We start from the raw sequence: 15,763 nt of genomic DNA, 5'->3' as shown, positions 1-15,763 counted from the left end.
GTTTAAGATACTATCAACATAGCCTGTGGTTGACCGGTAAGAACTTTGACACATTCCATCAACCTTCATCGATCCTTTCTTCTGTTTCTCCACAATTCTTTTCGGTTTTAAACCTTAGAGCGTTAGGTTCTTACTGGAATCTCCAAGATATCTTGTGCTATTGACATACTAATTGAACTTCATTGGCTAGCTAATACATATTTAAAGAAATAAACTATATTTAGTATTTCAGATACATCAGATTAGATCGATGCATAGTTTAGTCCCGCATTCTCAAAGCCAGTTTTTCCAAGAAGTATGAACACACAAGTCTATTTTTACCGATTCAAAATGTGAACATAAAATGTTACCAATAAAAATAATTATCGATTCAAAACGTGTTGTAAAAGCAGGTAGGTGTACCAGCAAACTTGACTCGCTTAGTATTCAAAGGCCGTCTTAAAGTTTGCCAACACGCTTATCCAACTACATGTATGTACAAACTGCATTCAGTCCTAAATAAATAAATAAACTGGAAAATCCGTTAAGTCGAACTGGAGTTGGAAAACGCCGCCGTGCGAAAATACCTTCGGAGCCGTGACAAATGGAGAAAAAGGCGCTAAAAACCCCGAGAAGTTAATACCAAATCCGTAGTTTTCCCGCCAAAAGGTTCCGCGAACCGGAAAAGGAAGTCGATCGCTCATGGCGGCTGACCGGATGGCGGGAGATCTGGAAAGCGCGCGGAAACTTGGCGCCGAAATGCACCTAACGGAGGTACTTGGAACTACTACAGCCGGATCCGTTCGGCAGGGACCATTCATTTATAAATGATTGAAAAAGTTTTTAAGGATCGGTACCATTTGATTTATCTTTAGTTCGGCATTATTCTGGATGAAAGATAATAGCGCTAGTGACGAAGATGGGAGAAGAGAAGATAAAGATCAGGAATAGAATATTATTCATTATAATATTTATTTTTATCCAGTCCCATTACAAATAATTTGATTATAAAAAAATACCAACATGTTGAAACTAAAATTAGCATACTTTCCGTATTTTGGAAAAGGGTACTTAATGTGATTTACAACTCAATTTCGCCCGAATTTTAAAACTATTGAAAAATATGATGCAACAATAATGGCGTCTTGTCTAATTATATTATCAGTTAAATATAATGTAAATAAATCACTTTACCTACATACCTACACCACTATTTAATAAAAATAATCTTATTAATTTATCCTCGTAAATGTTTATAAAACCAAACTTTTAATAGTGCTGTGTACAAAATTATTAATTCTCAACAAATTAAAATTACCTTGTAACGAATTTGCGATTGTTGAAGAAGCATATTTAAAAGATAATAACTTATGACACAAATGACATAGCGAACTGAAAATAGTTGCATTTATTTATTTATAAATTCGGGACAGATAAAGCAGTGCAAATTTAATAACGCGAGAGGTCACCGTTCGGTAGTTTTGCTGCTTAACAAAAAACACATTTACCACTTAAATGCATCAATATAAAAACAAAATTTAATATATTTTCTACACCGAGTTGATAAGATGAACTGTCTGATGCTCTTCAAAAAATCACTGGAACAGATGGAACAACTGTAGAAATCGATGAAAATTTATTTAAAAAAAAGTAATTTTGAAAAGTGTACAAAAACCTTATTTATGTATTAAATTATCGTAAAAATGAAAAATTATCTAAAACATGGTAAATCGTCGTAAAACACTGAAAATTATTGAAAAACCATGCAATCTTCTGAGATGTATCTTTTGGTGTCTTTACCTCTACTAAGACAGCAAAAAAAAAATCCTGTTTTTTTAGTAAATAACAACTGTATCGAACGTCCAAACAAATCATCATCAATATAACATGCACATCAAATAGAACAAACACAACAAAATGCTATCATATTTAGTTTTTTCGTGTGCAGGCAAACACGTCCCGTACAGCAACTTATTTATTTTTTACTAATAATATTATAGTTAGCGTTTCTTTAAAAACGAATCGCACTGTAGGTACTAACAAAATGTGCGCCTAACACTGGTATGCCTGAGAAAACGTAATTCAAAGCAAATATTGAATTTCCCGGAGTTTTCTCGGGCGACGTTTACCCAGTGAGCGATTTGTGCTCGCAGCCAAACCAACTCGGAAGATTAACTAGTTTAAAACTGTTTTAAGTGTGGTTTAGATTTACTTTGACTTTAAACTTTGACCGAGCTTAGAAAACTATGGGTGCATTAAATGGAGAATATTTATTCAGAAATCCACGAAATACTGTTTTTAATGTATTCTCTGGGTGCTTGTACCCCCACGGGTCCAGAATATTAAAGGAGAACGAATCATTATTATTTTTAATTGTTTTATTCACCGTAACAAAGCGGTGTGTGAAGAAATTTTTTACTGTATAACATTAATATAAAATCAACCAGTTTTACTATAATACATCTATTTATTGCTATTAACTGCTGTGAAGTTTTAAAATGTCTTTGAAAAAATTAAAAATAAAATAAGGTTTGACTGACAATTAAACGTTTCTCCCTATGGACTGAAGTCTACCGCGCTAACTGAGCTAAATCCCGATTGGGTAGGACTGACATTTATTTCGTAAATTAAGTTCTGTAATGTCATCCAATTTCATAGAAATGCGTATATACCGCGTGTATATGCGTGAACATGTATTGCCACTGATAACGAGTTTATCTTCCGAGTTTCAGCTCGATCGGATGTTAGGAAGTGGGTTAATTTCCACTCCCAAGATTTCAAAATCAAAATGGAAATTCAAATAGACATATTTTTAAAAAAAGAAAGAAAATACATGCTAACTAATATTATAAATGCGAAAGTGAGTTAGTTTGTTTGTCCTTTCATTTATTTATTTATTCAAGCCATGAAGGCTTTTGCATGTATACAATGTTTAAGGAAAGCTGATCAGGAGTACAATAATAATGAGTGTAGGTATATTAAATATCATAATAGGCCGAGTAAGGACAATATAAGCAGGTACAATACTAGTTATCGTTGAGAGTTGTTGTAAATTCAAGTAGTAGTGTTTCAATAAATAATAATAAGACTACAAGATAGGTACTATAATATGAAAGTAGTAACGGAACAATATTTAGTAACATTGTTAATGTTAGTAAAATAAATATGAAATGTTTATTGTTAAGCATGTTAGTATTTAGCAAAACTTTATAATGCCAGATTTGGTATTTGGAGCGACCGAGACACGTGATTTTTTGCATAGGGTTGGTTGGAGGATTGGGAAGTAACACGGGCTACTTTTCATCCTTACTTTTATTCTTTGTACAGTATTTTTCCCTAATACCATGCGAGCGAAGCCGCGGGTAAAAGCTAGTAGTATAACATGATTATACAAAATAGTAACACAAAAGCGGAAATTTTATATAAGCGTATATTTAGCACTCGTATTGGTGTTTTTGGGGAAATTCTCAATTTATGCTTACAGCCCGGTCGAGTGTGTTCTCGGATTTCCGGAAGCGCTGACTCGTTCTGACTACCCTGTGAAAACGGTTTTATCGATAACGTCGGTAACTGGTTGATTAAATATACTTAATTTAGTCGACGTGAACTGTTCTGTTCATTGGCGATCTGCACTCGTGCACGGATAAGCGAAAAACGATAAATCGTTACCGACATTTTCTTTAAAATCTTTATCGATGTGGTTGTTCTAGGCGGGCAGAGCTTTGCACTGAAGAGATAAATTAATAGAAATGTTTTGTGGACGTCTCTGTGCACCTGAAGTAAGGTTTTCCCTTACTTCTGATAAAATTATTCAAGTTTTTATAAATTTCGGAATTATTTTTTCAACAAGATTCCCAACTTCCCGAAGCCAGTGGGAATATGACAACTCCGTGTTGCTTTCTGAGGCTGATGGGGGTGGAAAGGGGAAGGAGATGCTCATTCAGATCTGGTCATCCAATACGACTGATGCAATTTGAAGCAATGTTTCGATTACGAATGATGATCTTCCTTCGGGAATCATTGGGAATATTTATCTACCACTCAGAAACGTTCCGCAAATATGCCTACTAGCGTAACTACTATAATTCATATTTTACATCGAAAACGTTTTTTGTGCAACGATGAAGGACATAACCAACAGAGGATTGAACCTGCAGCGTCTAATCTGTACAAAATTTAATAAAAAATATTTCCGCACGACAACAAACACGCGGCTTATGGATTCGTAGCCGAGGATTTTAACCGTTCGGACACGGAGGTCGCTAGGTAGATAGGCTCAAGTACAACATCGAGCGTTGTTCCAAAGACATTAGACTACCCGATTTCATTGTATTCACAAAGTTTGCGCAACAGGCAATGACATAATCCTACGTAAATTTGTAAAGCAGAAGAAATATGCCCGGCTGTTATTATTATTTGATCGATAATTCGGTTGCGAGGTGTGTTGTGTGCCTTCTGCCTAACTCTATATGAACTGTGCAAAATGGACCTGCTCTAAATTAGTTTGTATAGGAAAACATCGTAGAAGCAAAACCGATCTCAAGTACTGGATAAACCGTTTTGGGGATGTTGAAATATGGGATACCTCTTGTGGTCGGCCAGAGTTTGCCAGAGTCGAAAGCGATGTGGTGTACGCAAACATATAATAAGCAGGTGAAATGTTCATAGTGTCAATACGCGCCGGTGTTGCGGCCGCGGCCGCCATCGTAAAACTGTTAATATTCTTTGCGCCTAGAGATGGAGCGACGCCTTGTCGAAGCGATGGTTTCCCGACACGAATAGGACAAGAGTAGATATAATTCATATAATTATTTTAAAAACATTACAAAATTGATAATTTCAGTGCGTTTTTAAATACGTTTTTGTTACAACTAAATAAATATAAACAGTGAGTATCAACTATACTGCCGCAGTAACTAAAAACAGTAATTCACATGGGAGTCATTCTTCAGAATTTTAAAAGTTTTGTTTACTTTTTCGCTTAATTATATAGGGTTTTCCAATAAGAGGTGTTATTTTGATATTCAATCGTAAAAGATCAATGGTTTCGTTGCTTGTGTGGCACGTAGCGCCGTCTTGTTGAAATTAAACGTTGTCAGATCAATACCATCCAATTCCGGCCATAAAAAATCATTAATCATCTCTCGATAGCGCAATCCATTCACCGTAACTGTTGCTCCAGTCACATTTTCGAAAAAGTAAGGTCCAATCACTTCGCCGGACCATAAACCGCACCAAACAGTGACACGTTGAGGATAGAGAGGCTTTTCAACAATAACTCTTGGGTTTTCCGAGCCCCAGATGCGACAATTTTGCTTGTTGACGAAGCCACCGAGGTGGAAATGGGCCTCATCACTCAAGATGATTTGCATTTGATTCACTCAAGTGAATTTTAATGCGTGCAAAATAACACCACTTATTGGAAAACCCTGTAATTGGCCTGATGTACTGAATTTTTTCCAAAACACCTATTCTATATTATCTTAAAAAAAATAGTATGTAATAATATGCTTTGAAAATATGCGAATTTACTTACCAATGATGAATGTTTTTAAAGTGCTTGTGTAAGTAAAAAGCAGTATAATATGCTCTGAACCAGTAAGACCATAGCGTACTAACAGTAACAGAGCTTCACAGCGGGAATTAAATAATATGGTGTTTTTTCAAGAGGCATAAATGTTTTTTTTATCAAAGGGAGTGAAGAATTTTGTTAGTGTTTAAGTAGAAAAGGGTCGGGTTAGGAAAATAAATGAAGGTAGGTACTGACGTCCTACTCGTACGTGTGGAAGAACCTATCTATATAAATAAATATGCAAATATTCGTTTGTTCAAAATCTTAAATATCCTAAAGTTCTTCACCGATTGCTTTGAAATTCTGACAAACGTTGCATTCAAATACGCGCGTGTTTTTATACAGGGTGTATCGGCACTAACCCGACAAACTTTAACCAGCTATTCCTTAGCACATTTGGAGTAAAAAATGTTATGGGCACTTTGCTGTCCAGTAGCATTTTTTTTCAATTAAAAACAAAAAAAAATTAAAAATTTCCACACTCCATCACTGTCATTGGCATTGCTTTTCGTGTTCAACAGCTGTTATTGGCAAGTATGTCGAAAAGCGTCTTCACTCTTTCGCACACACTAAATAATAATAGTTAAAAATAAGACGAATGGTGCCGTGCCATTTCGTTGTGATTGTAAAAGCGCGCCAATATAGGTACACACATACATTATTCAACGGAATTCGATTAAAATATTGCCAGATGGGTTTTCAAACTTTGACAAAGGATAAAACAGTGGTGACATGTGGTGAAAATATGAATAGTAAATTTTTTATTAAAAAAAAACGTTACCGGACAGCAAAGTGCACATAAGATTTTTTACTCCAAATATGCTAAGGAATAGCTGGTTAAAGTTTGTCGGGTACGTGCAGATACACCCTGTGTATTGCGTAGATGTTACCTGTGACAGGTGAAAACATGATATTTTTTAAAAACAGCGCCATCTCTTAGACGTAAAAAAAAGCAGTATTATTTCCTCTATCTGCACAGACAGGCTGAGCCACAGCAATGCGTGACGGGGTACAGCAAGTTTTTAAATATTAAACAATCAATACATCGCGGCATATTTTATTAATTTACAGTTAAATGGTTATTTGGAAGTTCCATAGCTCATGATGGAATTACCATTGAGAGCAAGAAAGGGAGAAAATAGTAGCGTTGGCATGCAAAACTTATGCAAGTTAAATTAAATTAAATTAGGTACCTGAAACAGTTCATTGAACCAGAGTTACACAACACACGCACAACCGTAAATAGTATTATGACTGTGATGTCTGTACGAATGTGGATGAGTGCAAGCGAGATAGCATGCTTGCGAGATGCTATAAAAGGCGATGCATTCTAGGATTGTCCCTCTTTTGTTACAAGCAGCTCCCCAATAAATATCAGTACAAGATCACGTATCATTATTGTGTACCACCTTCACCCGCTACAATAATACTCAGCCTCTACACCACATCCACCAGCTACATTTGGCATACATTACATATATATTTTAATTATTTACTGTACCGAAGGTGAAAAACTTAGTTTTTTTAATTTTATTTTGAGGTTGAATTTATGTTCAAACAGTGCACCTACTTTGATGATCATCATCTCCAAAAACTGTTAAACGATAATTTTTTTAAATGAGCTTTTCGGTGGTAAATACATTGGTCTTCGCATCAAATCGATCTCCATAAAACATAGCTCCAAAAGCTTACCCAAGGTGAAACTTTTTGTTTTAATTAGTCTCATATTGAAGTTTGGGTAGGCCCGCCTACAGCATGGTCCAATTTGAGGTTTGGGCTTCTCATAATAATATAATATTATGTTGAGAGGTTGTTCGGTAGGTCGTAAAATCAAAAAGTTATGTCACACGACGCCGTCAGGGGTAGGCGGAGAGCGTAGAAAGACACGCTCGGGGATTAAAGAAAGAAAGTTTTGGTATAAAAAAGTTTTTTTTTCAATCATCAAATCCTACTTCTTGCACAAGGAGAAAACTTTGGCAAATTTGAAAAATTCTGGCTAAATGATTCGTTTTCCTGTTAAAAATGGGACTGCGGGCCTATACCGAATGAATTGAAAGAGTTTTTAACAAAGTATCAGTCAAAAGCAAATGTTTTGTATGACGGCGTAATACGTGTTCATACAAATATTGATATTGATAGTGACATACTTATATTGTAGAATTTCGTCACATTATCAATTAGGGAATGAACACGTGTTCTCGATATATTCTGAATGACTAATATTTTATCAGGAATTTCGTATGCTGTCACTTTTTAACAGGTTTTTGTTTGGTTTTTATATTGGTAAGGAGATTGGATGGTACACTGAGAAAAATGAGTATTGCTAATTTACTAAAAATCTCTTCAAATTATTGGTAATTCGGTTTCCTGATATTTTTTCAGTAAATTCCTAATATAATTATAATATGCACCTGCCTTTGTCTTGATAATATACAATGACGAAATGCGGAAATATTAGGATTTTTATGGACACGTGTTCCGACATCGTGATAATATTTTTGTATTTAGCTAAAAGTTTATTAGGAAACCTACCAATTCATTCGCGAAGGGCCTACAATCTTTTTATTTTTCTGTGTCTTATTCTGTTTCATATTTCGTTTGGATTTATTACTATTATCTTCTTCTGAATGATTTATTACATTGATGGTATAATCTTAAAAATAAGTTCAAAAGAAAAAATTGTTCCAGAAAAATAAATAAATTTGAAAAGAAAACATACCTGAAACTAACGACGTGATTGTAAATGCAAGAAGCAGTAGTGCACTCCGCGCCATTCTTCCGTCCGCCATCTTGTTTCCGGTCCAAATTCCAAATTTAAAACTCAAAAAAGGCGCCAAAAACCAGAGCGGCACTCACAGAACACTAACGCACGTGACACTTGAAATTATTCAGATCAGAAATTGATGTTTTAGACACAGCAGAATGACTTGAATGTTGCACTGGCGTGTATCACTACTTTTATTTCACTGTTTTTGATTTATTCCAATATGACAGCAACTGAAAAAAATAATTAAAAAACCACATTAAAACATGAGTTTTAAAAATTAAATTAAAAAAAAAAAAAATTAAATTAAAACATGAGTTTTAAAAATAACAATACAATACACGCTTTTTTATATTGGTACAATATTTTTTTACATCCAGTAAGATTGGCCTCGCTGGGTGGCTTACCCGTGCTGAGGCCTTCATTTCATAATATTAAAAAGTAATATACATAATACATTTAAAGAGAAATATATATAATGTTGTGTGTTTTATATTGGTTTCGGGTGTTACGTGTAGGTTGTTTTATTTTATGTTATGAAATTTTGGTAATATTGTCTTTTTTGTTCTTTAATCCATTTTGTAATTATGTGTCTTAATTTATTTTTGCTCTCCTCAATTTTATTATTAAGTTTGGAATGCTTTTTTAGCATGGTATTGATATTGTCTTTGTCCAAAGCTTGTATTTACTGTCGGAGTTTTTTATGTTTTCTTTACAGTAAAATTGTTAATGTATTTTTATAAATTTCAACAACGACGTTACTACACATTGTTCTGTAACTACTTTCATAGTACCTGTACTTATTTGTATTGTTGTAATAACATAATTCAATAATTGTTTATAATAATATACAATTATTGAACTCATTTGTACAACAGAACTCTCCAAAGAGAGTTAATAACTTATAATAAATATCATAATAACTTGTATTGTACCTGCTTATATATAGTCCGTACTCAGTTTATTATGTTATGTAACATACACTTATTATTGTACTCCTGAACAACTTACCTATAACAATGTATACACGGAAAAGCCTCCAGAGCGTGAATAAATGAATATAGATGGGAAACGGGTAGAGTAGATATCAAATTGAGTAAAAAAAAAAACACAAAAAATTTACCAAATAAGATTTGTTTTTGAATATTTCTCATAATGTGAGCTATTTTTTGTGTGATACCGTACAACAGTTTTAACTGCCTGAATTCAGTGTTACTACGGTTTCCTAAAAGACTGAAGTCAGTAACAGGCAGAGGAGTAAGGGTAAAATAAAGTGGGAAGATCTGGGAGCCAAACATAACTATAGCCGTTTTAAATTGAATGGTCTCTGACCCTAATAAGACAAGGAGAATGAAACATACGAAGTGAAGTGAATATGAGAATCATACAAATGAAAAATAGCACAAAAAGGGAGATGGAAATTGATAAAATTAAAAATTTCTTGGCTACTTAAAAAAGCTATGCAATTTTCGTGACGCCAGAGGTCAACGTTCGAGTTGGTTTTTTTCCGATTCAGAAAAAGAATTCTGCTTCCTAGTAAAGATTAAAAGAGCTTTCAAAATAGTTAAACGAGAATACGAACTTAATTAAGTTTCTAAAAAGAAAAGATTTAATATTTTCAACCCGGATGAAAAATGCAAATAATGTCTGTTGTTCTAATTAAAAATTCATTAAATCTGTTTTTTATGTTCTTATTTCAAACTGATTAATTCAAACAACAGACGCCAGAGCGCTTCATATACAAAGGCATGCCACTGATAACTCCGTTGTAACCTTTCCCTCTTTCCCATAAACGACGCACGAGTCAGAAAGAGATGCTACAAAGAAGCTCTCAGCGGCAGGTCTATAAGACGTTTACCGGCTGCGAGTTAGGGCCCTTTAACATCTGTACGACATACGTCAGACGGAGGACAAAAACACTGAACTAATAATCTCTAGAACTGTGATATAAATGTACCGACTTGAAACAAAAATGATGACATAAATCTCTCCTCGAGAAATACCATCCGATAATAAATTTGACCAATTTTAGAAAAAGATGAAAAATTGACCTTATTTCGGGCTCACGGACAAGCCCACAAAACAGTCCCAGCTGTTTATCTCTTCAGTGAACGGAAATAAAGTAAGACAAGGGAAGGGATTCTTACAGAAAAACAAAATAATGATTATCATATTCTGTTAATAAAAAGGAAGTATGGTTTATAAAATACAATTAAAAAATAATACAAAAAGCTGCTGACGTTTTAATTGGGCAAAAATTATATGGTTTCATGTCAGGTTAATTTTATTAAGCTTGTTAAATACCACCTGGCTTCACCCGAAAGCCTTACCACAACTTCGATCATTTGATAATATGGAACAAACCATAAAATTGCGTCTTTTAGATCAGTTACATATTCAGAGCTTCAAAGCACATTATGGAAATTATGTAGCGACCTAATAATAATAATAATAAAAATTTTAATAAAAAAAAAAAAAAAATAAAAAAAAAATAAAAAAAAAATAATAATAATAATAAATGTTTGGCTTTTCCGGAAACTATATAACATATTATATCGGGATGTTCTATATTAGCACCGTCCGAGTATACATTTAGGCACAATCAAGTTTTAAAAATAATTCACCAAAATTTGGTAATTAAACATAACTTGATTGACTGCCGTAATGTAGTACCATATTATGAATACGAACCAAATTCATTTTTAGAAAACGAATTTTATAAAATATATTATGATAAAACTATACTAACAGACCGAGCGATTAGTCATAATAGACCCGATATAGTTTTACATGACAAAATTAAAAAAATAACTTATATCATTGATGTCGCTATTCCAAATTCCTGTAATATTCAAAAATCTGTTAGTGAAAAAATAAGAAAATACACAGATTTAGGAAATGAAATAAAAAGAATTTGGCATTCTCAGACTATAAAAATATTACCATTCGTTATTTCGGCTACTGGCATTATACCTAGCTCTCTAATTAAAAATTTAGGCGTATTAGATCTATCAAAAAAATTATATATAAAGATGCAAAAGTCGGTCATTTTGAATACATGTAGGATAACAAAAGATTTTTTAAATATTTATGTTGAGGGATCAGTAGGATTTATAGGCCCTGTTAGAAGTTCTACCGAGCCGAACCCTCTGATATGAAAATATCTGGAGACGGTGAATTATTTTCCCATTTGATCTCTGGTGATTTGACGTGTTGTTCTTGTATTGTTTTGTATTTATTTTGCTTATATAATGCACTTACATAATGTTGATTGACTAGATGATCATTTGTGGAAAAGTGAGTGGAAGGGTTAAGTTTTTCCTTTGGGGAAGACTTAACCCGGACAACTAAATCGGAAGATTAAAAAAAAAAAAAAATAATAATAATAATAATTGGATAATTTGTAATAATAATAATTTGATATAATAGAGCGCCGTTTTTGTGAAAAATCACCTCAACCTAACAATAGTTCTGTCCGAATTGGAAGATGCAAGATCTCAGTGTTCGCGAGTTACTAGCTGACGTGTACCCGGCGTTGCTGTGGGTTATCCTTAGGAGATAGACATATACCATGACGGACTTTTCTGTAGGTCTTATTAAGATATACAATTCCGTAGTATAATATTTTCATTTATCTCATAAGGTTTAGCCAGCTCGAGCGTTAGCAATGTAAGCGCCCGAAATATATTTTTTTACTACTTGATAACAAAACATCGACTTTTCTCTACTTTCTATAAGTATAATATACATGTATTATATATATAAACCTTCCGGAAGAAATTTTCTAAATGATAGTGAAAAAAAACCTATACAAATACGTTGCGTATTTTAGAAGAACTAAGCACCCAAACAGGCCTAGTGGGAAATGTTCTGAGACTGAGGGAATTGGGAAGGGTTAAGATATGATGAAGGAAAGGTTGATAACAGATTGATTCAGATCACGTCACGGCTAAAGCCATTTCAAGCAACCATTTAATTCTGAATGTTAGTTTTTAACCAATGCGACAGAGTATCTATATCTCGGTAACGTGCCGCAAATATTTGTAAATTACTTTTATATTATATTTACATATTTTCATAAGTCCGCTAATATAAGAAAAACATATTTGCAAAGTGCTTTTCGCAAGGCAAGCCGATATGTTTGTGTTTAAAATATGATAAACAACGTAACCTAATAGTTCAGGAGGCAACCAGTTTTTTTATAAAGACTTGGGAATAAATATCATACCTTTGTTGTGCGACGGCCATTATTGGACATTATTTTAGAAATATAATACCTTTAAAGGTCAGATATAACTATTTTTATCAACATTTGTGAACTTGATGTAAAAAGTTGACAAATCTGAAACTGGCTTGTAAAAAAGTAATGAATAATCAACACGATAGACAGTTGACAGAAAGGATGGACTGCCCCACAGCTATGTCTAAGTAAACATTTTCCATGCTTCATTCAAATGCATACCTAATAAATGCATTATATATAAATGCAGGACAGAAAACCAACTCTTACAAAAATAAATAAATTATAACAACCTTCGGGAATATAATTTATGAAGACCATATTTAAGGCGATGCACCACGTAGTAATACAAAATCACGTGTATTTGGTTTGAAAATTTGGTCGCCTAGAAATGTTTCAGATGCTTTAATTAAATGCTGCAAGTAGAATAAATCCTGACCTTTGAAATAATGGAGTATTTTTTAGATAAGTCTTTTTATAAGCCCAGAAAAACATAATGTATAAGGCCTATGAAAACTGTTTAAAGTTTAAAATCTCCTACTTACGAACCCATTTTCGTTTATGGTTTTATTGTATAATATGGCAAATTAAGTAATTTATAAAATGATCGAAATTTTTTTAAATATTTGTGCCTGAACATCCACAAAATAAAATAAATGGCCCTTTTTGGCCATGTTTTTTTCTTGCATAAATAAAAAAGGTGGATGGTGTTAAGAGGGAATTTAAGCCTTATCGCCATCTACGTAAGGTGTGTTAATGATAGCGGCTCAATTCAAAATAATACACGACGTAGTACAGACTAAAGGTTTCACCCGAGATTCGTCCCTTCATTTTCTAATAGAACAATCAAACAATATGGTGCCTGGTTTAATTTTTTTAACAACAAAGCAATTAAAATTTGTTGCGTTAATCTACGAATTCCAGTCAGAACAGGCAGTTCAATTTTGGTGATGCCAAAGATTATTGCTGCTTTTCTGACATAAAATTTCTGTTTAACACCGCGATCAAAATAACACCTTTTTGTTTAGCTTTCTATGAAGGCTGATTTAAAAGCTAAACTGTAGCATAAAGTTGGAGTGAAGTGTCAATCACCCTTGAAACATTAATTGATGTGTGTGTGTGTACCTTTCTGTTTTGAAGTAATATTAGAATTTATTTAAATTTACTGAGATTTTCGAGAAATTCGAGCTTTTTGGATTGAGATTTATTTCAGCAAATTAATGTATTGTAATATTATGAGGATCTTGAATTATAACCTTCGTATAAACTTGGCTACAAATCATAACAATCCGTAAATAGTATCATATAAAGGTTGATTTAAAAACAATAATTAAAACTTTAACGTATAATCAAGAGCCTTATCGACTGCGTCCTGATATAGAACTCCATCACCAATGGGGTAAAAACAACCCAGTGTTGCCAGTTGCACAGCTTTTTCCACGTTTTTATGGTCTATAAATACCATGTTTTTTTTAACTGTCAGGAAAAAATTTACTTTTGAGTACGATACAAATTTTCAGCATGGGTCAGCGGGGGGGGGGTGGAAATTCCGAATTAAGGAATGTATTTTTTTTATAATAAAAAACACATAAATTTGTTTTTGACCACTTTAGTTTTATTTTCACTCTACCGGTTTCGGAAGAACCCTTCCTTCGTCAGGAGAATATTAAAAACCGATTTCCGAAACCGGTAGAGTGAAAATAAAACTATAGTGGTCAAAAACAAATTTATGTGTTTTTTATTGTAAATTATGATGAGCCACAAAGTGAATGCTTTTTACAATTACGTATTTTTTTATTCTTATTATTGTCTTCGTCAATAAATAATATGAACACATTAATAAAATAAAATTAATATATCGCGTAACTTTAATTAGGTACCTACCACTAACTACTGTAATATGTAGAAAAACTACATTATTAAGTTCAGGAAGAATTTTTTCTCTCTCGTCTCTTGGATTGAAAAATCTTATTTTATTTTACATATTTTTAAGTTATTTATATTTTAATTAAAAAGGAGTTCTACAAATTAGGTTTAATATTTGAATGTTTTTATTTTTCCGAAAACATAATTTTTTTCTATTATTCAAAGGAAAATTAATAAATTATAATTTTTTAAAAGCACTGCGAGATTTAACTAGATAAGTTGTTTTCTTGTTTAAATTTTCAATAAAAAAGCTGATGAAAAACATGATTTTTACAGGGTTTTTTATCCCTCGAAACATAGTAAAACATGGTTTTCTACCTCCAAAACATGTTTTATTTTTATTTTTGAGATTTATTATTACTCTAAGTGAATTACTGGCTTCAGTACACCAAAATTCAGTGTCGTCTCATTCAAAAGAGAGATAGGTTAAGATGGATTATGTTATGATAGGTTAGGTTTTAAAATGATTCTGGATAATTCATAATCTATCTATAGACCGACGTGCTTGTATGTATATACTTAACTCTGCAGGTGGTCAAAAGAAGAACTACCGAAATACTATTTCAATCCACAGATTTGTAATCACACAATCTATACTAGCCATTGGCTATGATACTGACTGTAATGTTTAAAATATTGATTTGAACCTATTAATAATTTAATTTGCTAAATAATGTTATGATCTAAGTAGCGGAAACATAAACAATCAACTCGTAAAAATAAAGTTTTTTTACAATAATAAATGTCATCTATTTTCAAATATCTTTTAACCAGATGAAGGCCGGGGCATAAAACAGAAAAGTATTAGTGGAACCTAACGTTTTACTAGCACAAACGATGCTGATTTTGTTTTCATTCATTTTTCGAAGCATTAAGTTCAAAATAACATCGTAATTATACTAATAAGAATCATATTAGAATGCTCTAATGTTCTCCAGAGACTCGGGGACTGGACTGACAACTCAAACAGAAAACTCTACCGACATTTATTGCATATACTAACAACTGCTGTGATGTCATCGAATTTCAGAAAAATGCATACATGTCCGCGTGTGTGAACTTGATTACCACCAAAAGTTGATAAAAGACATTATCATCGACAACGAGTCTATCAGCCTAGTTTCAGATCGGTCGGACGTCTGGAAGTGTGTTCATTTTCTTTCCTTCATTATCGAAAACAAAAGTGAAATTTAAATCGATGAATTAAAAATAGGATTCGTGAAGCTGAAAGTATTTATAAAATATTTGCCTAAGGATAATTGCCTATCAAAAAAATATCTAG

The 15,763-nt window shown here is 32.9% G+C and overlaps 1 protein-coding gene across 3 annotated transcripts in view; it reads right to left on the bottom strand.

Annotated features, from left to right (window-relative positions):
• Positions 1 to 15,763, bottom strand: part of LOC149410552 (fasciclin-3-like) — a 503,655-nt gene that overhangs the window by 470,960 nt on the left and 16,932 nt on the right. For all 3 annotated transcript variants that reach the window (XM_089648200.1, XM_089648201.1, XM_089648202.1), the window contains exon 2: positions 8,271 to 8,548. In XM_089648200.1, coding sequence (XP_089504326.1) covers positions 8,271 to 8,340 — 70 coding nt within the window. In that variant the 5' untranslated portion in view covers positions 8,341 to 8,548. The remainder of the gene's footprint in view (positions 1 to 8,270; positions 8,549 to 15,763) is intronic.

This window comes from Hesperophylax consimilis, chromosome 27 (genome assembly GCF_061612785.1).
Source record: "Hesperophylax consimilis isolate HC1 chromosome 27, BYU_Hcon_1.0, whole genome shotgun sequence".
Lineage (NCBI taxonomy): Eukaryota > Metazoa > Arthropoda > Insecta > Trichoptera > Limnephilidae > Hesperophylax > Hesperophylax consimilis.
Note: the sequence above shows the minus strand (reverse complement) of the source record. Positions and strands in the feature narration are given on the sequence as shown.